The sequence below is a fragment of the Accipiter gentilis genome, chromosome 28 (assembly GCF_929443795.1).
Source record: "Accipiter gentilis chromosome 28, bAccGen1.1, whole genome shotgun sequence".
Classification (NCBI taxonomy): Eukaryota; Metazoa; Chordata; class Aves; order Accipitriformes; family Accipitridae; genus Astur; species Astur gentilis.
This window is the reverse complement of record NC_064907.1, coordinates 2110511-2135721: the sequence shown is the minus strand read 5'-3', so window position 1 is coordinate 2135721 and position 25211 is coordinate 2110511. Positions and strand designations below refer to the sequence as shown.

General features: G+C 38.6%; 1 protein-coding gene across 3 annotated transcripts in view; it reads right to left on the bottom strand.

Annotated features, from left to right (window-relative positions):
* Nucleotides 1–23887, bottom strand: part of RMDN2 (regulator of microtubule dynamics 2) — a 49169-nt gene extending 25282 nt beyond the window's left edge. The window contains exons 1-5 of one of the 3 annotated variants that reach the window (XM_049831430.1): nt 23785–23887; nt 22787–23253; nt 15061–15253; nt 13990–14092; nt 11828–11888 (exon numbers count right to left, since the gene is read on the bottom strand). In XM_049831430.1, the coding sequence (XP_049687387.1) occupies nt 11828–11888; nt 13990–14092; nt 15061–15253; nt 22787–23241 (812 nt within the window). In that variant the 5' untranslated portion in view covers nt 23242–23253; nt 23785–23887. Of the gene's footprint in view, nt 1–11827; nt 11889–13989; nt 14093–15060; nt 15254–22786; nt 23390–23784 lie in introns of those variants that run through there. The other 2 variants (XM_049831431.1, XM_049831429.1) reach the window with 2 other exon arrangements.
* Between the last annotated feature and the right edge of the window lie 1324 nt (nt 23888–25211).

Sequence of the window (25211 nt, the reverse complement as noted above, 5' to 3'; positions counted from 1 at the left end):
GCAACCTGTATGGCACATACAGTTTTTAAGCATTACTAAACCTAAGCTTTCTTGAATTTCTTTATCTAATGTAATTATTCAAGCTCCAGTGAAGCCTCATTGAAATGTCACTGCTAACATAACTAAAGAAATTATTTTATTGCTTACAGTTATATTTAATGGTTTTAGGTTAGAAACACTCGTGCTACAGTTTGTTGAATTTTTAGTCAGTAAGTGTTCCCAGGTAAGGCATATGCGGGTCAGCATAACAACAGTAGTTGAATTTGCAAGAGCTCCAGACAGACTGTCAAACACTGTTGAGCAGGATGTATGTTGTGACCAATGTGGACTGAACAAAATCCGGCCAATGGCACCACTACTTCTGACAGTTAAAGCTGCTGGGGGAGCACTTTTCATATGGGAACCAGCTGCAATTGAGGGAAAAAGCAAGGGGTGGGGGTCAGGAAAGTTCAGGTATTTAGAAAGAGGGGGAAGGTACTGAAAACTTCATTAGGCTTAAGTAACTCAAGCAACATTTCCCCTAGTCCCTTCACTCATTAAGTGCTAATCAGATAAACTCAGCATACCATAGCTAAACGGATTGCTGCTACAAAAGAAAACAATGAAAAGCGAACAAGCTAATCCAGCATCTTGCAGTATTTCCCTGTCTGTGCGTGACAAGAAAGAGGGCCTTAGTTTAAACCAGTTCAAAGAAAAACTTCTACTTACAGCTAAAATCTCTGGGGAGGGAAATCCCAGTAAAATTTTCAGTAGATGAAAACTAAGCTAACGTAATACATTTTATTTTTTCAAGGAAAAAATAGGAATGTTTTTCCATGTATTAGCAAATTATTTTTTTTTTCTATTTTATACTTTTGAACCAGGCTAGGCAGGCAATTGGCATAAATCAATTATTTAGTTTTTAGAGTTGATGGCACTTTGGATATTAATTTCATTTCTAAAAAAAGGGGTTGGTTTGTTGTTGTGGTTTTTTTTTCCTGAAAAGAATTTTCAGGCGTTTTAAACAATTTTTAAACACTTTAAAAAACCAAAGCAAACCTCATCTTCACAGATGCAAAGGGTAGTACTAAGAAAACGATCAGAGAAAACGACGAAGGAACTAACCAGCAATGTTTGTCATTCGATCCCGAAACCGTCTTTCCGGATTTAGGCCCCAGCTCTCCGCAAAGCCGGCAGCCGCAGGCCGACGCGCGGGTCCCGCGGCCCCTCAGCCTCCCCTCGCCGTTGTCACCGGCCCCATCTCGTGGTGGCACTCGGACACAGCAGGCAGCCTCGGGGCCTGGGCCTTTCACAGTTCTTTTTACTTCCTCACGCGGTGGGGAATAAATACAAAAGTTATCGCACAATATTGTGCAAATATCCTATGAAACGGGTGAAACGTACGTATCTTTTGTTAGGGCAAGTGATACTGGTTTTCCTCACAACCGCTGCCTGCCATACGCCCTTTGAACATCAAAATTAAAATACTGCTTACAGTGCCTTCACTGAGAAAAATAAAGAGAAAATTGTACCAACTAAGTACTGCAAGGAAGTGACTTAGCTGCTGAGCTAATGCTACTCCTGGATAATGTGAGAAACCAGCCACAGACGTGTTCATCTAAGTAAACGTAACAATCATAACCTCAACGAGGCAGACACAGTACTTCTATTAACATTAAAAAAATGTTATTTCCAGGTAGAAGAAAAGTTACTGAAAACAGTGTAGAAGCATACAGATTAATCATCCACAATTAATACTCCTTTTCTAAGCACAAACACAATCAAACCAACCGAGTAATAAGTCAGCACCATGTCCCTTTGCTACGAACGATGTCACTGAAACTCAAGACTTGCAAGGAACTAGTTGAGAGAAATGAGTGCCAAGGGCCTACGTAGCCATCACATAGAGGGGTCCAGATCAAGGTGAATTAACATTTTCCCCTCCGGTGTTCCAGAACTTCTGTATGTATTCAGACAAGGTAAAACTGCAAGGGGCATACCTTACCTGCTGCAAAAGGAAGAAAAGCAGGTTGACCCAGTGAGTTTTACCAAGCATGTTTGCAAGCAACCTGTATTTTAATACCAAAACCACAGAGAGATGCCACCAACACTTAGACTCTGGCAACCACAGCTTATCCCCTATGAGATGGATTTACAGAAAAGATTTAAAGTGTCAAATCAAGATTAAGCCACATTAGGACATTGAACTACAGCAAGTTTTACCTTTTCCCTGATAAATTTCACAGGGCCGAAATCAGAAATAGCACACGTCTTCCCAAGCTTGTTCTTCCCTCTTCTATATCTCCTTCCATGTATCCCAACTCCAGAAAAACCTCTTTTTTCATGTAGACTTCAGAAATGTGTGAGTACAGGGCTTACATTTAGAAGTCTAGGTCTCCTTTTTAGCAGCCTAGTACCAACAGGAAAGTTTTTCTTAATTACAATTGGTATGACTCTGTGAACAGGAGGAGAGTTTGTGATATTTACTAATACCAAAGAATTTATTTCATCTGTTTCATACCTATTTTTCACTCCCTCCTCTTCACCCTAGACACATTTGACATGTAAGGTAGTATGAGTAAAGGCTAATGTGTGGGTAACATGAGAGGCCTAGTGAAAAGAAAGTTCATTTCCATTCCAGCTCTAAATCTGTTCTTTTGTCTCCCCATCTCCGCACGGCTCAGAGTCCTGTGTGTCCCATCTTATTTCTCTAGCCATCAACTCCCTCACTTACATATTCTGTCAGTCTCTGCAATGCAGCCAGACCCTCAAGGCTTTCTTTTCAATCTGACTTCAATGAGATATCAATTCCTATGTAGGGAGATTTTACAAATTATATTACTGTTTATGACCCCTGTTACATTACCCTTCCAGAGATCACAGCTTTGCATACTTAAAATTTTATCTTTTTCCTACCATGATATTTCACCTATAAAATTGCATCTGATACTAAATTTCTGTGGAAAAGTAAAAGTATCAGTTAGATATCAGCTTCCTCATGGTGGTGAGGGTATGGAAGCAGTGGCTATGAATGTGAAAGACTGGCATTATACAAAGTAAAATGCGCCAAGGTGCAAAGTGAAGTGTTTAGGTGTTTTTTTTGTTCATGGGTTTTGGTTTTTTTGTTTTCCTTTTTTTTTTTTCCTTCTTCTTGGAATACAACTGAGTCTACATTATAGAAATTGGCAGAAATATAGTTTTTATATTAAAAATTCACCAGAGCACTGAAGCTGAGCTCCAGGCAAACATCAGATGTGGCACACACTTGCGTAGGTGATGCTTGCAAAAACACAGGAAACAAACCCATACTTTGGTAAAAAAACAAACCAAAACAAAAGTAAGGATATTTAAAAATTCTGGCTTAAAAGTTTATTGCAACACATACAATATACCAAAACAAGGAAAAATGCTGCTGTTAATGCATATTCACATAAGTTCACCAGCAGAACACGCGGATGCCATGTTCTGCATTTCTGAGGCTGTGGAACCCGCAACTGTGTTAAATTTCTGTATTCCAGAAATTTAACTTTTGTTTTTATAACAGAATTTTTGTGGTTGTTATAGCTGCAAACACAATCTTTAAGAAATTAGAAGGATATAGTCTTCACAAATGTGGAAACAGAGTGAAACAATAGCTTTCAGAGACAGCAACACAACAATTCTTGACAGAAACAGGGATCACTAGATTGCCAGTATTATTTCTTCTGTGACCATTCTGGCAAAAAGCTCGTAGTAAATAGTCCTTTTCACATTTCAAACCTCCCTCCTTTGCACTTGCGTGAGGATGTTGCAGTGTTTCACCAGTGCACTGCTATTTCAAGAACCTTTTCCCCAGGGGTGCATCATACTCCTCCTCACGGCCAGACTACAGACCCGAGCTCAGTCCTTTGCAAAGGGCTAGTGTCATGCAAGTACCAACATCTGCTACCTCCCTTTAGCGGGGAGGGAAATGTGCACCGAGAAGAAAGATCAACAGATGGAGAACTGGAGAAGGGACCACAAATGCCCTGAGGCATTGCAACATTTCTGAACTGAAATATTCCACTGACCTGTCATATGGAAAAGAAAAAAAAAGAAAAAAACCAACAACCTCCCACTAGACTGTGATTTCTTTTTTTTTTTTTTCCCTCCACACAAAGTGGCTTTTATCAGATCTAATCTCTAACTCCAGCAACCACACAGTCCTAATGCATGACCTTCCACCATTCTCTCATTTAAATGCTCTAACCAGAAATACACAAGAACCTGCACATCCCTCTGATCCACTTACTGCAGAACAAGGTACACCTTTTCAGAATAGCTTCTGAATTTGTCTTTCTGTAGTTGAAATTTTAAATTATTTTTACCAAAATAATTAAGTAATTTAAAGATTGTTGACTAAGATTAAGCATAATTAACAACAAAGATTGCTGTAAAACTTTTTTGGTCTCCCCATGAATCAAATATGGGGCAAATAACTACTAACCTGAAACTTTGTTATACCAAGTTTTGACTGAAATTATTTCTGCACAAGGTATCAACTCCTGAAAAATAAGACTATGATAGAAACAGATGCTTGTAGCTTGTAAGTTACCTGTCTCTTCTAAGCCTAAATAAGGGATAAAGGCAGAAGGTTACAAGAATTTAGTTAGAAACATAGTATGAATTTAATTTTAAAAGTTGTTAATAGTATGATAATATCCTACAACATATTTTATAATTTTGAAGAGTTTTGTTTCACTAGAGAAATATTTTTTTTTGCCACTGCACCCTACAAATCTGACAAATTATCTGTTCTAATTCTACTACTGGGAGTACGACATTCACTTTTTTTGTGGGAAGTTTGTGTAAAACCCCTTTGTGTGTACATGTCACCTAACATAAAAGTTCTTATTCCATAAGAACTACATTTTTCCTGCTTCTGCACAGCTTCCCATATTTCTGCAAAATAACCAAGTTATATGGGTTTAAGAACTTGACTTTATCATGCTGGGTAGTAATATCACTTAGTCTTAGAAGTTAATCCAGGAGAAACTTAATCCTGGTTGGGTCAAAATAGTAGTTCACTTTCTTAGAAACCATCTTCTGAGCAGTTTTTTATCCTATTATGAGTGATTTTATCATTTTTTGTTCACAAGACACAAAAGTTTCTACATTTCTGAATACTTTGTACCTCTCAAGTAATACAAAACACCTTCTGGCTAGATACTCTGTACTGTTACACACAAGCCTCTCAGTATCTTTGCAATCTCTAGACTTCCTCACTGAAATATGTTCTACCTGGGACTATCACTTCTTTCACTTTTTGTATACCAAGTACAGCAAGTCCATTCAGAAGTACAAGTCATACTAGCACATCAAAGATTCCCTAAGGATCAGTTCTAGCCCAGGCCCAAGCTTAGCACAAAATTATATGTGAACATAAGGGTCAACATTTTGACTTAGTCCTGGAAGTGAATAACAAACTCTACAACAAACAAAAGCTAACACAATTTCTATGATTATATTCTTTTCCATTTTCTGGCTTACTAATACAAGGCAGCCAAAACACCAAGTAAGTGGTAATTCATGTCCTCAATGAAGCCAATCCATTCTCTTCCATAGTGTTGCCTCTCCGTGAGAGACTGTCAGCTCTGGAACCTGCTGCCATGGACAACCCTGGTCTTGTGAAACTTGTTTCTGCGCTTCCCAGTAACTCACATAGAGAAGAAAAGTCTTGGGGGCAGCTGTGGTTCAGGGGGATTCTTCACTTAAAATGACTAGGTTTTCACTTGATAACTTCAATCCAAATGAGACACGTGCTATGTGACTTCTATCAGTGGGTAAGTTCTATAGAGAGAGTAACCCAAACTTAACTGCAGCACTAAGTTTGTTTGTGGCAAACAAACCGAAGTTCAATGCTAAGAATGATCTTTCTAAGTAAATGTCACATACACTGGTCACATCCAATAACCTTTCTGCTCTTTGCAAAGCCTGTAACAAATCCTCCTCAGCAAAAAGGAGGTGCAGGGCTCTCGGCAACAGCAGAGAAGCCTTCTGGACCTCTTCCAGATTCTTGAAGAAAAAGCAGCAATAAACCCCTCCCCCCCAACATAAAAACTCACTTGTCTTGCTAAAGAACTTAGAAGTGATTGTGTAGTTTTAAATAAAAGCACTGTTAACATTCCTCTACATTTTGTGTTTTCTGTAACTGCAAAGCTGTAAAGCAATGCCATCCGAAGCAACTACAGCACTGAATTATTCGCATAGCGCTTCCAATTAAAATCTGGACGATAAAGATGTTCCATGGTCCAAGATGAGCTATGAGGATTCACAGCTATCATTTTTGAATCACTGACCCACAAAAGGGTTTTGTTTGAGGCTTGGGAAGAACAAAAAGACCTGCAACTGGCTGATGCCAACTTTTGCATGCGAGTTCCTTCACAGCTTGAATAATTGACACCAGCTGAACAAAGCAACAAGTCACTTAGAATATTTACTCTGCCTCTCTTTAGGTTGGTCACACAAATAATAAAAGGTTACAGCTATGCTTTTCCTTTCCAGTGTTTCCATTTACTTCAGTATTTTAGAGGTCACCATTCAAAAAATCTGAAAGTTTTTTGATCTCACTGGCAACTACAATATTAAATATGATCACATGTTTTAAAAAATCTGGATTCAGATACAAAAAGTATTCACAGCTGCAAAAGTTCACTACCAAAACCAACTTATTTCAAGATTCTTTGCTCAGTTCTTTCTGCATATATTTTATCAAATTTAATTTGAGGATGAATATTGATTACTTGTCAGTATTCTGAGCAGTAAGTTGACCAGTTTTTCTGATGATGTATTTTATGATGAAGTTTTATAAAAAAATATAGGTGACCTACTGAGAAGATATATGGCATTTTTTTTTGTTCTTAACTGAAGTAAATGTGAAAAGTAAGGCAAGACAGCTGAACTCTAGGCCTACATTAGCAAGAGTTTGCTCATGAGACCATTCCACTAAACTCTCCTGGTGAAGGCAAAAGATACATTCTATTTCCCAGACAACTTATGGCAATTTTACAAAATAGGAAAAACCCTGCTCTGAAAAAGGGATGTTTTTTCCAGTGTAATTCTGTTTACACTAGGGCTTTACTGGAACTGTTGTCAGTCAGGGTGTGACAAAAACATATTTATGCAGTAAACAAGAGCTTTCAAGCAGTGGGGATAAGCTTCCATAATAAACTTTCAAATAGGTCTATAGCCCTAATCCTTGCTTGACAGGCATGGTGTACATTTCTAATGAAAAAAAGTAAACCATAAAAAAGTGCCATGTTATAAAAAGTTCTAGAGAAGAATGATTAAGAGAGAATATTCAAAAGCACAGCAGCAAATGACTACTTCTGATGCAGACGAAAGGCAGGTTTTAAAGACTAATTCAGCTCCAGTGAGGTGTTCTCTATTGACTTAAAAATCCAAAAGTAATTGACCCTAAAGGTGAAAATAAGAGCACATGGCTAAGCTAGGGATATTGGATGGATATTAATGACATATATATATATATCAGAACTGGATGGCATATTTAAAGAGGGATATATATCAGAAATGCTAAATACAAACTGAAGGCAGTAAGAAGAGGTTCTATAAATACAGCAGAAGGAAAAGAAACATAAATGAAAGTATCAAACAATTAGCAATGAGGAAAAAATGACAAAAGATGAAACCAACAAGGCTGAATTCAATTTTGTCTTTGCTTATATTTCCCCTACCCCCAAGGGTTAACTGTAAGTAGACACCAAGAAACAGGACCAGGAAAAGAATAGGCCTATCATTTAATCCTTACTCATTTAGTAAGCCATAATATATTAAACAGTTGAAGAGAACATTAGAAATAATGCATGAGTTAACAATATAGATAGCAGCTATACCAAACATGAGTTAAAAACTCAGTTGTGCTGATAGGAAATACCAAAACCCCTCAGAAATAAGAAAGTACAGATTAGTAAGAAATCAACCAAAACTTTCCTTAGGCAAGGTCAGAAAGCCAGCTTCCTCATCAGTAGCTAGTACAGAATGAGACAACCTTACATGAAAAATGAGAAAACTGTCTAATGAATAGATAGGCTTATCTTACCCAGGCTAAGATCATTTACCTTATGCAGCTTAAGAAAATTTTATGTTGGTGGTGAGGTGAAAAGGAAGGATTTTGGTCTGAGACAGCACTGTTTTCACACTGAGCTTGCATTCATGCTCATCTGTGTACCTAATCTCCTATTACAGTCAATGGAGACCCTATTCAATTCACAGTAGATCCCTGCTTGGACACAGGTGCCTGCTGCCACTGGAGCTGCCCTAGAGTTTCCCACCACTTCCAGCTGTTGGCCTGGAAGAGTGCCAACCCCCAAAGGTCCTGCGTGATACCTCCCATGCCATGCAAATATGCAAATATGCTGGCACATCAAATGTCACATGTTGCCTATTAAATTTTAACTCTCCATCCCCTGTAAGCGGAGGACAAGTCCCTCATTCACATGTAGACAGATAATGAAGACAGTACATGAGATGTCAATCTAGAATTGGGTACTGCCCTTCATCTCTGACCTTAGGTAAAACTGGTATGCCATTCTTTTTTAAGTGACCACCTGCTAGTGATCCTAGTATTTTTGTATAAATATTTATTCTATTTTGTCTTTTAAGTTTTGTTTTCTCTCTTATTATCCTTTTAAACTATGGATTACATATTACTTTCACATATTATTTCTTCATGCCTTAATTGTATTGCACTGTTTTCTGTTCACACACAGTCTTATCTAAGATTTTAAGCAAAATTCTGTTTTCATATGACTTTGAGAGAACAGCTTCTGCAGGGAAGATTCCCCAAAGTCTTATTTCCTGTTCATGGGGATTAACATGTAGAATAACGTTTAGATGAACTGGATAAATTTGCATCAGCCAGACTCAGACAATCCAGATCTGACATACAGCTGACTACCACAATCTCCTGGGTAATGCAGAACGTCCCAGCAGAAGGGAAAAAGGCAAACATAGCTGCTATGTACAGGAAAAAAAAAAAAAAAAAGGGAAAGGGGAAACCAGCCTAACCTGAAAGCATCCCAGGATAAATTATTCTGTAAATGCAGAAGCATACAAAACAGTTAACGCAAGCTTGTAATGAACAAACAGTATCAAACAAAAATATTTTTCTTTTTTGACAAGATAAACAAGACTGGAATATTAGAGGAATGCAACAAATGGGATATAGCTTGACCTTAATGTGGCCTTTGACTTTGTCCTACCTGATGTTCCTCAAAATCTCACCATGGAAATATCATTTACATTAAATCACCTGTAGGTGGTTGGAGAAACAGGTTCAAGTGAACCTGAGCATCATTATAGGTGTTCCACAAAGTTTTGTGCTGGGTCCATTATCTTCCAGTAATTTCATTAATGAAGTCAATGATTTTAAAAAAACCACAAAAACTCAAAACACTTTATTTTAAAAGTTGTAATCTGGGAGGGGGTGTAAGCATTTACAAACCTAAATGGCCTCAATAAACCTGAGAAATGGTCTGATATCAACATGAAATCAATGAAACATGTGTAAAGTACTCTACCAAGGAAGAAAAAAGAAATGTGCAGTTACAAAAGAAGTCCATCTGGTTAAGCAGCAGCATAACAGAAAAGGATCTGCTGGGACCACAGACTGAACAACAGTTGGCAGGCTAGACAAAAACATACAAATGTCTGTCTGGAGCATGGAAGTCCATTCTGCCCAGTATTCAGAGCATCAGTTAGAGTGGCATAACCAGTATGGGGCATCACAGTTTAAAAATTACACATCAGGTCAGAAAGACTTCAGAAGAGAAAGACAAGCAGATAAAATATTCATTAAAAAAATATTATACCAAACTATTCTATAGTGTCCATCTACATCACTAGAAAGCTACCAGTTCAACAGTAAAACTCTCACATTCACTTGCAACCCAGATACAAAAAGGATGAAAACTGTAAACCATACAGAAATCCATTGCCTGTTACAAGAAGCAATAGTTTACAAAACATAAGATTTTCTTCTTAAACCTCTCAAATAGGCTTTCTGAGCTAACCTCTGGAACATGTCTCCTTGCACTCATAATTCTTCCCTTGCTAGATGTGCCTGCCAGTACAGGATCTCACATCTGAAGTCCAGCAGACCACCTACATCTCTCTGAACAACACATAAGCATTTATCAGTGTAGTTTCTGCCAGTGAAGTTGTATTTATACCAAGAGATTTTGTCAATCTTGTGAGCTGGGGAGGAAGGGAAGGACGGAGGGGCAGGACTTCTGCTTGCATGTGATTTTGTGGTTGTTTATACACATAGCTGTAGCTGAGAGGGGTACACCAGCATTACCATGAAGAAGTGACCATGGCTATGGTCAGGTAAACAGCAGAAATGGCTGTGAGTTGCTTTCAGAAGGTGTTCAAGCTATATGGGCTTCAAATCACCTTACACTGAGGAGTGATGCTCAGATGATCCTCTTCTGTTAGTTTTGCTGCCACAGCAGCAACCTCCAGCTGATAGGAATTAACAAGCAGCTGGGTAAATCCAAAAGCAAAAGCTCCTATCTTAAACTGCCATATTATAGCCACCTGGGGCCTAGGCTTCACCTTCAGGCAGGCATCATCATTACTTCCAAGGCATCATCTCTACTTCCAAGGCACCAGAAAGAGCAAATGCAAATCTGTGGTGGTGAAGCTTAGTCACAATTCCCACAGCACACCAGTTCTAGCACCCCACTGTTACAAAGCAGGTGTTTGGATCACTAGTTGTTATAAACAGAAGGAAAAAAAGAATCATAGAAACATGGCAATGCTCACAGGAACATGGTGTGGAACAATAACATAGCCATCTTTGAAATTTAGAAGAGACAGAGACCAAGCTAGTGAGTGACCTAATTAAATGAGAACATCTGTGTCTAATCAAGTATCTAAACCTGATCTAGCTGACATGTGCTCCCTTTATTGGGAATGGAGATATCAACTGAACCTTAGGAGAAATTCACCTCACCCTAATGCAGATGGGCAAAATGGACTCACATGAACCGCGCTCCAGAAGTGGCTACTTCTTTTCAGATTGTGAAGGGAGCCTGAGATAAAAGGACTTGGTTTAGATATGTGAAAGTTAAGTGAAATCCCACCCTACATGTGTAATGACAAAATTAATGAAGAACATAGAAACCAAAATGGAAAAAGCTAACAATATTAGAAAAGAAATTAGAAGCTCAGTAAAATTGATTAATAAAACAGTAAGGTGAGGAAGTATCAGCTAGAACTCAGCAGAATTATCTATACCTGATAATGTTGATTAGATAAAAAATATTTACATTTGCAAAGAGCTTGTTAGTCCTGGCAAAGTCTACAAAATTAATCCAGGTGCCAAGCTTAGAGGAAAAATATATGATAAAACAAAAATTGAGAAGTTAATTGAAACTTCCATAGTCCTCTCATTGTCTATTTTTAATTATTAGAATTTAGAATATTACAAGGACAAAATATGAGGTCAAATGACATTGTTTTGCAAAGTGTTAAAAGAGAAGGTAAATGAAAAACTATGGCTTCTCTGAACAATAATATACTAGTTTAAGCATATACTGCCTTCTACATTTCATGGTACATACTGAAGTATGGTTATTGAGTTGTTTCACAATACTTCAAGGTAATTTTTAGCTGCAACTGATGATAATTGAGTTCCATAAAACTATAAAAAGATATTAATGAGCAATTTATGAAATTGATGTCACACTGCAGCACGATAAATGTAACTTGCTGTGGGCACTATTTAGAGCCAAAGACTCTAAAGGGGTTTTTTTTGTTGGATGTGATAAATACATAAAAGTTTGCAAAAATGCACTTTCTCACTTACCACTGGTGACTCTCAGCGCTCTTGCCATCCAGCAGAACAGCCTTTTCAGCTTTAATCTTTCCTGCAAACGGAATACAATATATTAAAGGATTTATTATACTCTTCCACATTTTAGGCAATTCCTAAGAAAGAACGAAGCAACCTGTTATACTCTAGCTGCAAAGAAGAGATTGCTTCCCATTCTTGTAAACATTTAGATGGACAATGTAACATCCTGGCTGTACATTATTTACATACCCATATATACATGCATAAATATGTGTGCATATACATATATATAGGTGCAATTTTAGCATTTTCTCTTAAAATACAGTTCAGATGCAGCTAAATCAGGGAATGATTGGACTGGACTGGCAAAGGAGGCAGAGTTGTCTGTAAGACTGAAGACCCTTAAAAGCAGGTTAGAGAAGCACCTGTCAGAAGAACCAGCAAAGCTGTTTCCTGCCTTGGCTACAGTAATGAACTAGTTGAAGTTCCCTTCCAGCACAAAGACTTCCATTAAGTTCCACTTTTAATTGAATAAAGATGACAGTAGGTGATTTGATCAAACCCATGCTCCCAGTAAGAAGTTCAGATGAGATGCTTGCTGTTTGCAAAGTCTCAGCTGCAACCAATTAAGCCACACTGACATTTCTGTATTGGAAGTTAACTTCAAAAAAACCCAAAGAACACCATACAGAGTCCTCCAACCCAGTGGAATGAAAAAACCCACAAAACTACTGCCAGCTCCCCCACAGTCTAAATCCCTCTGCACCACTTGCAAAAACTGAGATGAAAAAGGCTGCTGTCACCCACCACTTCATGAGAATGAGCCAAACTAGGCTGGTTACTCAGCACCTAAGACCCAATTTCCTTCCATCATTCTTTATCTCTCCCTGTCTTTTCCTATGCCATTATCGTTCATCAACTGAGGCTACATGTAGTCACTGGTAAAAGCAAAGAATCCAACAACTGAGTTCACTGTTGTAATTTCGTTTGTGTCATAATCCTCACTGTACCATGCGATTTCCATGCAAAGAAGCCAAGTAGCTACTAAAGCAAAACCAGTATCAATTAAGTAGCTAAGACAGTGCAAGTCTTAATGAGCATGACAAAAGGATAGGGACAAAGACCTTGGACAAGCTGAGATTGGCTATGGAATATGTAATAACAGCACAAAGGCATGACACTGCCATTAAGGATGACAAAGGGCAGCAAAAGCTGCTTTGTCAGTGATGGGGTCACTACTGACAGAACAAAAAGTAGAAAACAGGAAAAGAGTCACAAAAGACAAAATAACCTGAACTTGGAATACACATATAAAACCTGAATTTGATGCAGCAAAAAAAGGGAGAGGCAATGGAGAAACAAAGGAGAGAGAGAAGTACTCCCAGATACAGGCAAAAAGGATTATTTTAAGAACAGTGTGTTGACTGGAGCAGAGTGACACATGTAGAAAAGATGTAGGTTTCATCGTAATAAAGAGAAGAAGGCCCAAAACAAAAAGGGAAATGTAAACGGTACCTTTAGCCTATATGCATACAGACAGTGAAAGAAAAGTCAATGCTTTTAAAAGCAACAAAGTGCTGTGAAGAAGAAAATCAGAAACTTGTTGAGGTTAAGCTGTCAAACAGGACACACGGGGAGAGATGCCTGGAAGCCATATCAATTGTCACACACGACTTCTGTTTCTGGTCAACAGTTTTTCCAGATTCACAAAGTTTCATCCCCACCATCACCACAAAAGAGGCTGCTGATATGCAGGAGTGCTCCTTTGCCACAGGAAAGCAGAAAAACAAACCTTGACTTTGGCTTGACATTTGTTTATTTATTCCTCTTGCTCTCCCAGAGATGTAATTAAGAAACTCTGCTTACAGCATCTGTCTTTCTTCACGTTCTGTATCCATCAACAAAATAAAGGATTTTAAGGCACCATCCAGAGTCAACAGCCTTCAATTATGACCCACAGTACTTCTTCACTGATTCTGGATCGCTCCAGTAAGGAAAGAATGGACTGAAGTTGTATACTGTGGCAGTTTATTGCACAAAACACTATTATTACAGCACAAATGCTCCCATTTATTGGATTGGAAATTCCTTGGAGTGGAAAACTTAACCAAAGTTCAAAGCATGTTTCACTATATTCAGATGGCATTCTACATAAACCTTTTTTCTCTGCTTACCATCAGTAACGTACTTCCTCTTCTCCTCAGCATCAGTAGTCATCTCAAACAGATCTCCATAAGCACGTGCAAGTCTCCAAAGGAAGTCCACACAGTTTTCATACTGGAAGTAGAGGACAGCTGGGTAATTAAACTGATCAGAATGTGATTTAAAGAGTTTCCTTTCATAATGCTTAAAGCAGGTTATCAGAACATGGCATAAATCTTTGGTTGTTTTGCATCCTTCTGTACTACTTTTAGTTTATGTGAGAACCAGATGACCAATTTTTCACAACCAAAGGAGAATACAGCTTTTGGAAATACCATGGTCTGTTTAAAGAGGTTTTATTTCATAGATCAGTTTTAAAGTTCTTTTACTATAAAAAATAAAAATCCAGTAATCCAGTAAAGCACAACAGATCCCTGAACGATGTGACGTGTATTTTCTTTAGGGATGCCATAATAAGCACCATACTCACTCATAATCAGTATCCCATCTGTCTTCCTGGGTATTTCAATATGTAAATGAAAATATAATCAGAACTAATGTTTGCCAAATCAGAAGAAACTGATACACTGAATTAAGCACTGCACATCAAACCACTTTGCAATTTTATCTGGAGTTACATATGTGCACAGTAAAGTCAAAGGAAAAATTCACATGAAGTATACCAGAAAGGTATAAGCAGACTACAGGCTCATAGTTTGATTTCTTGAGAACATCTGGCCTGTTTACTACTTAATTCCACCGGACTTTCTCACATAGACCATTCCAAAATCAGCAAAGGTAAGTATCATTTATGTAGAAAAAAACCCATGATCTTTCTTTGTCACATGCAAGAATGCATACATGAAACAAAGCCTCGAAGTTATTGAGCCTGGATGGGATATAAAATAATAAAACTTCTATGCCCACCCAACATGAATATTGACACACCTTGAAATATTTCTTTTTCACTGTATTTTAAAAATACACATGAAATTTCATCTTCCATTCCTGCATGCACCTTAATGCTTGTAGTAAGGAAGTTCTTAAAAGCAGCACAAAGCGTAAGTTAATAGTAGCATAATATTAAATTTACCCATTAATACCTTGTCATCTTGCTCAAACAGCAGTCTGAAGCCCTCCTTTTTATCCTCCTCTGAACCCTTGTGCAAATTGTCTACCTGCTGTAAAAGATTAAATAACTCTTCTTCTTCTGATTTCACAATGGCATTGAGAGATTTCATACATCCCTTTTCTTCCTCAGAGTCTCCTTCTGAATCAGTATGAGCTGTAAGATAACTAAAATCACAGAAAACAATAACCATATTTTCTAAAAATATTGGGAAAGCATTGCTAAATTCAAATGCAAAAATTTCAGAGCACAATTTCTTCCAGTTGTCCAGCTTAAAGGAGTTTTTATTCACGGTATCAAACTTATTATTATTATTACAAAACCTTTATCTTCAAAGGGACAGCACAATCATATTCCAAACATAACATGCAAGTAATTACACTGTCCTGCTGCTTAATACTGCATTAAAAAAATGCAGATACATATTAGAAACACATGTATCCTTGTGTTTCAAATGCAGAACACTTTAAATCATTAATGTGTATGAAAGACATGCTCTGTAAACCTGAACAGGCCTCTTCAACTCTTTACTTCAATTTCCCTATTTTTTGAAATAGGAATGAGCTTACTAACTAAAACATAAGTGTTGTAAGAATCAGTTACACAATGTTTTGTTAAATACTGTAAGATCTAAACATAAGCAATAACAACACTGTTATTAATTCCTTTACTTATTTCTTTTGAACATTTTGAAGGTCAGAATATCTGAAACTGGCAAAGAGCTTATATTAATTCATTATGCTTAGGGCACAAGTACTCAGCACAAGGCAGTCAAGGACAAAGAAATATTTACAAAAGCCATATAAATACCATGCAGAGATAAGCAGGTGGACTTACTGTCAAAGTGCTGAGCATACATTAGGGTACTCCAATTTCATATAGGAGCAGCTGAATGGCATTATTTTTAAAAAGTAGCTTTTTGCTTATGTGCTAAAAATGGACAGAAAAGCCTAATCTTCTGCATTTCCACTTTTGAAAATACTCTTCTGATGAGAAATAATAATGTAAAAGTATTAGCTGCTAGGTTCAGAGATTTTTTTTAAATGGTAACTATGAGCAGAAAAAGCATGAAATGTACTATACACATTAAGCAACTGAATAATCAAGGTAGGCCATGACAATCAAAATACATAAAATCTATTTTTTTCCAGAAATATACCCAGTACAGAGCATTAGCAATATAAATGGAGGTTAATAATAATGGCTTTTAACTATTCTGTTTTCAATGCGTTGCTTTCGGAAGTGACCAGAACTAAAACATGAGCAGATACACTCAGAGCCTGTAAATGTACAAGTACAACTACTTATCAAGGGTACAAAAGTACTAGATGTGACGTGACAGTTTTGCTGCAATGTTAACCCAGTAATATGGGAAAGAGGAGTCAAAAATGCATTTGGATAAAAAGATACATAAATAAACCATGTGTACGTGTTCAAACTGAAAAACAACATGGAGCAAAGCAGAGATGGGAAACATCATAGATTCCTACACATTTGTTTTACATAATCTTGATGATGCTGAAGTTGATGACACATCCTATGTTGTATCCTGCAGAGCCTTTATTTGTAAGTCACTGAACATTTATTTTGGTTTTCTAAAGCATCTTTAAAAACACAGCACCTTGTTCTTCCATAGTTATTTTGAAGTGGGTACAGAGCTACACCACATATAGGCTGCGTTTGTAAGAGCACTAACTTGACCAAAAGTGCAGGGGATTTGGTGGGAGGGGGGCAATCTTTTAGCACCAATACATAATCCTATGATTTGAAGTATGGTTGGAAAGTACCTTTTCTCACATGGTTTGGATGCCCCCCCCCCCAATTAAAAGATAAATGCACCGAGGGTTTGTGCAATTACCAACCTAAAATAGATAATATAAAATAGCAACAACTAGGCAGTAGGCAATTTCAAATTCCAATACAGTACTGCAACTGTAACACTCCTTAGTTACAGGAATTTGGGCACTGCATCCAATGCTACCTAAGCAGGTAGATAGATATAAAGTAAGGAATCAGTGTTTGGAAGTCAATGTTGATGTTGCCATCTTTATCTTTGCTGCATAAACATCTGCTAAAATTTCTATGATCACTACTGTTCCAATGTTAGAAAACAGACAAAAGTGATTATTTGAAAATGTTACTCTCCCAGCAAAAATATAAAGGCCAAGGTTGGGCTGACAGCCAAGCCCTGTCACTCCAAACAAGCCCAGCAGAGATTTCCAGCAGCTCTGTATCAAACTGTCATGGCCAAACAACAAATTGAGGCCAAACATCAAATTCATATGATATCACATAAGTCATATGAGAATATTCATTGAGAGACTCAAATGGAAATAGTGTCAAGTAGGTCACTATCTACCAGATGATGTGAACCCAGAAGGAGCTAATTATAAAATATCATGGAAGAATAATCTTTTAAGATCAGACCATACTGCCTCAAGCCTTTTCTCATCCCACCTCTCCTACAGGAACATGATCTCCAGGCCACATTTGTGCTGAGAAATAGCAGAGAGGACAGGTCATTTCTTCCCCACTCCCTCTCACCTCCACTGTCCTGGGAAATTCTCAACTACTTCCTCTATTTATCTGCTTTAAGAATCCTCAAAGAATGTAAATGTGGAGCATACCATCTTAAACCTTGATGAGAATGCCATAAAATTTCAATTTAATAACTGATTGTGTGCTTTAAAGAAGGAAAAACAATACCTATAAAACAACCTGTGGGAAATGAAAAACACAACAGTGAGTAACTTTTTCCAGTGTAAGGCAATGCCAGTAATTCCTAGGGACTGCAACAAATCATACAACCCCATACCTGCTGACATAAATGAGAAGACACTGAGCTACACTAAGGGGCAGGAGTTTCTACACAACCAACAGAGAAGAAGGGCATTCTCAAATGAAAGAAACAAAATGTTTAAAATCTTCTCCAAGTTTTGTTTGAAGTGTTTTTCATAAGAACTCCACAAGTTAAATGTCCTGATACCAAAATGTTCAAGGGAGCGCAAGCAATTGCTAGTGCTTAAGATTCGTCATGCTAGTTACCCCCAAGATGCACCAGCATTCTTCTAAATGTTTCCTTTCTTTCCTCAGAATAAATTCATAGTGCCTTCAGAGGGTTCTCTCTTCCTTGTCTCTTCTTTGGCTCCAGGGCTGACATTGCTGCCCCCCAGCATTTCCCACAGGAAAAGCACGAAGGTGACAGCCAAGGGCTTCATGACATTTGTGATGAGTTCTCACCTCACTAGTCATGCACCCCAGGCAGACTCCTACCTTGCTCAGAAGTCATAGGGGTAAAATGACAGCAAGGTATATAATCATGTATAAAACATTAAATATAACTTCAACCATTTTGGCAAACTGGGCATAAAGAATGTTCTGTTTTGCTTCTGATGACGTTCATTTTCTTACTAGCTCTCTGTTCAATCCTTATCATAGCTGAAATGTTTTAAGCATGAAAACTTAACATGTTAAGAAGGCAATACAGACTTTTAAAGAATAAACAGCTAGGATTTTTCGTAACAACTTGGGTAAGCTGTACTTTACCAATTTGAACTGAAGCCAGTTTTATTACAAGATAGGAGGTCCTTCCAGCTACTTACGGACAAAATAAGAGTGTAACAGATATTATTGATATAAAACTACGATAAGAAGAGCTTGATAACTGACTTCAACAAAGCAGCTAGCAGGCTTATACATCTACTCATTCTACAAAAGCATGTTATGAAAAGCAATACTATTAAAAAAAAAATATCAGTATTAACACAAACAGAAGTGGAGATTCTTTTTAACACAGTTTAAAAACTCCAAGGGTCTAAGGGCTGATGACAGTAATCCAAAAGGGAAATTAACAAAACCCGAGAAAGTCATTATGTTCATATAACAACACTGACATTTGCAATTTTACCTGGTATATTCCTGCAAGAGGTTTTATCAGGTGATAAACAGAAAAGCGAGTATTTACATGTGATTAACGCATTGACCAATATTTGAGAAAATGGAAAAACTTTAAAAATGTCTACAGTCAGTGCCAGCTTGTTTTCACCTCTATTACACATTGATTTTTTTTAAAAGAGAAAAACAGTTGTAAGAATGTGAGGAGCAATGATCAACCAACAGAACCCAGTTGGATCACAAAGGACTGTTCAAAGTTCAAAGAACAAATGGAAACTGTGCTGGAGACTCACCACACTGTGGTTAAGCTGTTCAGTAAATTCACGCACTGAGTACTGGATTAAAAAAAAAAAAAAGAGCTGCATGGTATAAAACACTACTGTGGTATAAACTCACTTTGCTTGTTCAAAAACTGTGTTGGATTGCCTGCAAACTGTCAGACACTGGGCCTAACCAGGTATCATCTGTTCCCAACGTTTCAGCTTTTAGACAGATCAAATGTCTCCCTGCCAACTTACAATCTCAAGCCGACACAAACACCATCTCATCTGTTCCAGCAAATTCAATAGAAAGGTGATTATATGTCACAGACTGATTTGGATCAAATTTGCACTGCATCACCCAGCAGAGTGCATATCCATCAGTAACGATAAGCGGCCTTCGAGGAAAAGTTTGGCAAATCAGATTCTTAGGTCGACTGAGGGTTGCACTGAAAACAAATGGGCAGCAAAAATAAATGAAGAAATGAAGTAATTATAAGTGAACTGATACTCAGAAGCAAGCAAGGGAAATGTTTCTTCCTGCTGAATATTTAAACTATTTCAAGGAAAAATTATAAACAAAACATCTCTAGGAAAAAGATTTACTGCAGTGAATCTTCCTGGTGATTGATGCCAAATGTGACTTGAAAAGCTTGGATGCCAGGCCAGCCAAAGACCAATGTCAAACATGACACTGATGTCAGTGGTTCATTACTGCTGTATCAGGGAGGAAACAGCTTTAAAATCAGAAAGAGGAGGATTAGGTGACACTCTCCATCCCAGGTGTTCATCTAGACACAATTTATTGTATCTGTAAATGAATGAGTGCTTGTTACACATTCTCAAATGTTAAAGATTGAGGGTTTTGCTAGTAAATGATGGGAACTGAAACAAACTTAAGAACAGAATGCAGAAAAGCACAGACTAGAAACTGTAGTCTCTTTAGTGTTCAGTCATGTCCCATCCATTCAGTGTATCTTCCATTAAAGCTATCTGTTATTATGTAAAAATAGATCTCATTTATTAAAAAGCATGTGGTATTTCTCCACTTACAGAAATATATAATTTTTGAAAGGCAAAATAGAAAGCTTCTCTTCCCAAGGTGCTGAATACCAACAGTGCCATTGAGAATATGACCAGAGCAGATCAAAGCAGTGAGGACCATATCAGACTGCCAGCTTAAAATATTTTATGGAAAAAAAAGGTAGTATTAAAAGCTTTTCTGGAAGAAGTTTACAAATCTGAAACCAGTGTAGTCATCCAGCACAAGTCCATAAAACTCTTAGGATTACTTCATGTGTCAATTCCCAGCGTCTACCCATTTGTCAGTTAAAACCAGAAGTGCTTAACACAAGCAAAATCCTATCTTCTAGATCATGAAAATACTGCTGAGGCAGTGAAACCTGCTGCATGTACTTTAGATAGAATACAGAAAGTGAAAAAATGTTTAACCTGTTATTAAGAGAAAAATTATTTCTCAAATGCACAAGCTAGCAACTGAATGCATTATTGTGTGCAGAATTCACCACAGAACAGTATAAAACAATGCACATAGTGTTATACCTACAGCACATGAAATGGTGATGCACATTAACTGGAAAAAAAAAAAAGTGTGTTATTATTGTCTCTCACAGCAATCTCCCACAGAACATGTACCACTATCATTAAAGTTACAGAAGACCTCAGAAAAAGCTATATACATTGCAACTGTACACATATTAGGATTAACAACCTATTTTCATTTGCAAAAGGAAGAAAAAAAAAAAACAAAAGAAAATTACTTAAATAAAATTATCTTAAATTTAGAGAAGATATGCAAAACAAGCACAAGGTGTTAGTAAGAAAAAATCACCTCTTTTCAAAAGGGATTTAAAAAATAGCATTGGAAAAGCACATACCCAAATGACTAACACTATAACCTTGAATTATCTTCCTTCCTTCTGACTGTACACAAATACTTGTCAGAGGAGGCCTCTCTTAAGGACACATTCAAAGCTTTTGCACACTATAATCACTTGTATTGGATCACATCATCAGCTTCTTCGTCACACAGAACCTGAACAGACAAGTTTCCTTGGCTAGTTCTCAAACAGCAATGCATCTCTGCTGACCAGAAAATGGGATCTTCTCAAATGCTAGGTGTGGAATAACCCCTATATTGTGTTTGGAGCCTGATTATTCATAAACCGGTCCTTTGGCCTTACCTACATCTCCAAATATTTTATGCATAACATAAAGGCCTCTGCAAACAAACTAATGGATAAAGCAACCTGAAAACTAATAGAACTGAAATGTTTCTACACCATATGAAGGAGGAATGTCTTTGAATATGCCTGCCAATACTGAATACTTAAAATAAAGAACTGGTTCATAATAGAACTGACAGGTCACAAAACATGGTATCAAAAATATAAGACTTGTGAAGCATGTGGGCTGGGATTTAACACAACAAGAAATTCTTCCCACAGAAACTGAAAATAAATCTGGAGGAACTCTTAAAAAATAGAATTCCATTAATTATTATATGCAGCATGTTGCTGTCTTCACAATATTACAGTTAATTAATATATCTTTAAAGAAAAAAAAGTTACTTTAGGCAATTTACAGACATAACGCTGCCTACACAGGTATGCATAAGACACTGAGGAGATGGTTCAAAAAACTCAGTTGCTATAAACATACCCTTATTAAATTGCATATGAGTACCTAATCTGATTATATCAAAACAAAGTTGCAATTACAGGAGAGTAGTGTCATCACCGTTTTTACATTACTACTAGAGGGCATATTAGGTAACACATGAAAAGACAAAAACATAGTCCCTCTCCTGGACTCCAGGTACATCTGATCCTTCAAGCTTGTTCCTCAACTCACGCAAATAAAAGATCCCATTAACCACAATGGGTCTACAAGATGAGATCAAAACTAGGAACTTTCTAGAGTCAGTACCCTAAATCCCTCATGATTACTTTTTAAGCCACCAGAAAGTGTATACAACAGCAAACATACATAAACATGCTGCCATTTGGACATGTGTTGCATTCAGACATAGCTTTCATAGCATGTAACACCTTTAGGCAGAACACTGTAATAAGTCATCTTTAAGGCCCATAGAAGACAATTATCATGAAAAGCACAGGAGCATTTGTGCAGCTTGAACAAACTGTCAGAGGCACAAGACTACTTTCTTACTAGAAGCACTTTTAAACTTACACCATTACTCTGAACTTTGACTCTCATTGCATAGCTATGTAGCAATACTGCATCAGATTGTTACCAAATGCACCCTTAAAAATCTGTATTATGCTTGGCACTAAGCCAGCTTCAGCCATAGTGCAGATTCAGAGATGGTCACCCAGAGTTTCCTCTGACATAAAAATTACTAATCTGAATTTTTGGGTGGTTTTTTCCCCTGAACGTAGAGAAATATAAAATATACATAAAACTTTAAAGGGCCTCCTGATTACAATACGAAGTTTCACATAGGTAATGATATAACTTGTGCTGCATGTGTACTGTAGTATATACAAAATATTATTGACTCACCCTCCTTCACTTTCCGCCTCCTCAGAGCTGGTAGTTTCTGTTGCACCAGAAGCTGTCTCAGCTTTTCTCCGCTTTGTTGCTCTGTGTGATGGGCTAACTCTCTGAACATCTCCCTTCCCTTGAAGCTCATTTTGAACAAGCTCTTCAAGCTTGGGAATAGCTTCTTTCAGAAATTTCACCTCTCTCTTCAGTTCATCCACACTTACTAGCAAGCCATTCAATTTTTCTAGTATCTGCAGTTGCCTTCCGTGTAAAACCATTACTGCTTCTTGCTCGTTAGGAGCTTCATTTTCCAAGCCCACAGAATTAAGCCTGGTACCTACATCTAGGAATGCAGGCACACGCACAGCTACACCGGGTTTTCGGATCTTACGGTACCAAAGCAGCATCAGGCTTATTCCAGCAGTCCCTGCCATTATGCCCAGTATTAGCCCTTTATTTTCAAAGGGAGACATTTCTGCACTCTCCTAAAATTGAGAGACAACAATAACAGTCGGAGTTAAATAAGTTTTTCCTACTCTACTCAAACGACTTTGCTTTTAAGTCACAAAGGGCAAGGCTAGAATAACCGGCGCATGCTGCAGATACAAAGTTACAATGCAACTCTAGCAGATTCTGCAATAAAAGACTTTGTGCTATGACAGCGAAACCAGGACGGTTGTGGGTTGGGGGCGGGTGGGGAGTGAGGCACGTGCGCAGGACCGCAGCCTTCACTTTTAACCTTCTCCGCATCGTGGGATTTTGTTGTTTTAATGCCAGAAACTCATATAATCGGATTTTCCGCAACGGCACAGCGGCGGAAACCCAGCTGTCAGGCCGTGGCACAGCCCGCGCCGCCCGCAGGGGTGTCTCGCCACCGCCTCGGCCCCACCGCGCCGAAGGGCTGCCGGAGCCCCGCCGTCACCTCCCCGCGGGGGACCGCCCGTCTCGCAGTCCGCCCCTGCCCCGGCCGCCCCGGCAAGGGTCGCCGCGGGCCCGGCGCCGCCCCCGTTACGTACCGGCGGGCCGGTTCAGGAGCAGGAGCGGGAGCGGGAGCGAGTCCGGCCCAGGCGCGGCGCCGCGCGGCCCCGCAGCTCTCCCGCCGCGGCACAGGGGGCGAGGGCGGGGGCGGCGGCGGGGCCGCCCCGGGGCGGTGATACCCGGATCGAGGGGGAGGGGCCTCCGCCGCAACCGCCGGCCGGGCGGCGGGCGCGGCCCTGGCCCTGTGGCGGAGAGCGCTGTGTCTTGTCGTGCCGTGTCGTGTCGCCCTAGCAGCCCCGGAGCGGGCGGACCCCCGGCCTGGCCGGGACTGGGGCCTCCAGCTGTGAGTCCGGGTGGTCCGCAGCTGCGGGAATCCCGCCGCGCGGTGCCTGCTGCTCCTGCTTCAGACGATGCTCGAATACGAGTATTTGCACTGCTTTAGTAGAGACCTGAAGCTGCAAAATCGCGAAGAACCTCCGCCCAGTTGCCAGGAAGAGGAGCAGTCCTGGCGCAAAAGCCTCGTTGCAATTTTAGCCATCCAAGGGCCCAAAGCTGATTTCACCAATGTCCGTTATAGATTGCCCAAAGTCATGGAGGAACTTGGGTTTAACAGGGTGCGGGAGGTATTGCTCCTGCGTCCCATCTGAGACATCATTTTTACCGGTGACGGTCACAAGACCCTTCTTTTTCCTTTATGAAACTATTTCTGGATCTGCCTCTTGTTTCTGGCCTTGAATGGAAGACGGTTCATCACAGACAACCCACCGTGCCTATTCGTCTTCCCAAAGGCTTCTGGAGGGTGCCCGTACACAACATCCTGCTGGAATTTAAAAGCATAAACCTCATGTTCTTCTGTGTGGGGGGCTCAAGGAAACCATTATAGAAACCACTGTGTCAGTGCAATGACAGAAACTGCTCTTCAAGAGTTGGAATTTTCCTCAGCCATATCACTCAGAAACAAAGGAACACAATGTAGTCCTTAAATAACATACTAATTACCTCTAAAAAGTGAAAAAAGTGCCGTTAAAAAAAAAGTACCTTAAACAGGTACCAAGAACTCAATAATTTTCAGTCTTACTTCAAATTAGCAAATGTAAACCTGTCTAATGTCTATTTATCTTCAAAGGCTTCCTTTAAAGTAACTACAGCTGCTAACTAATTCTCCATTAAGAACCTGAGGATGAAACTAGCCTTACGTGAGACCAAATTACAACCTGAGAGAAAGACAGAAATTTGTTAAGATGGAAAAATGAATACTACTTCAGTATTCTACAGTTTTCATAGTTAAAAAAAAAGTATAATGTCTTCAAACGTTTGTAATTTGAGATACTTAAACCAAGGATGGAAATCTCTTCAATTTTATGGATAATGTCAACTTCACTAAAATAAAATTATTTTAAAGAAAAAAATTCACTATAGGTAATTGGTTTTAAGTTACATAATCTGTCAGTGTTTTAAAATGGAA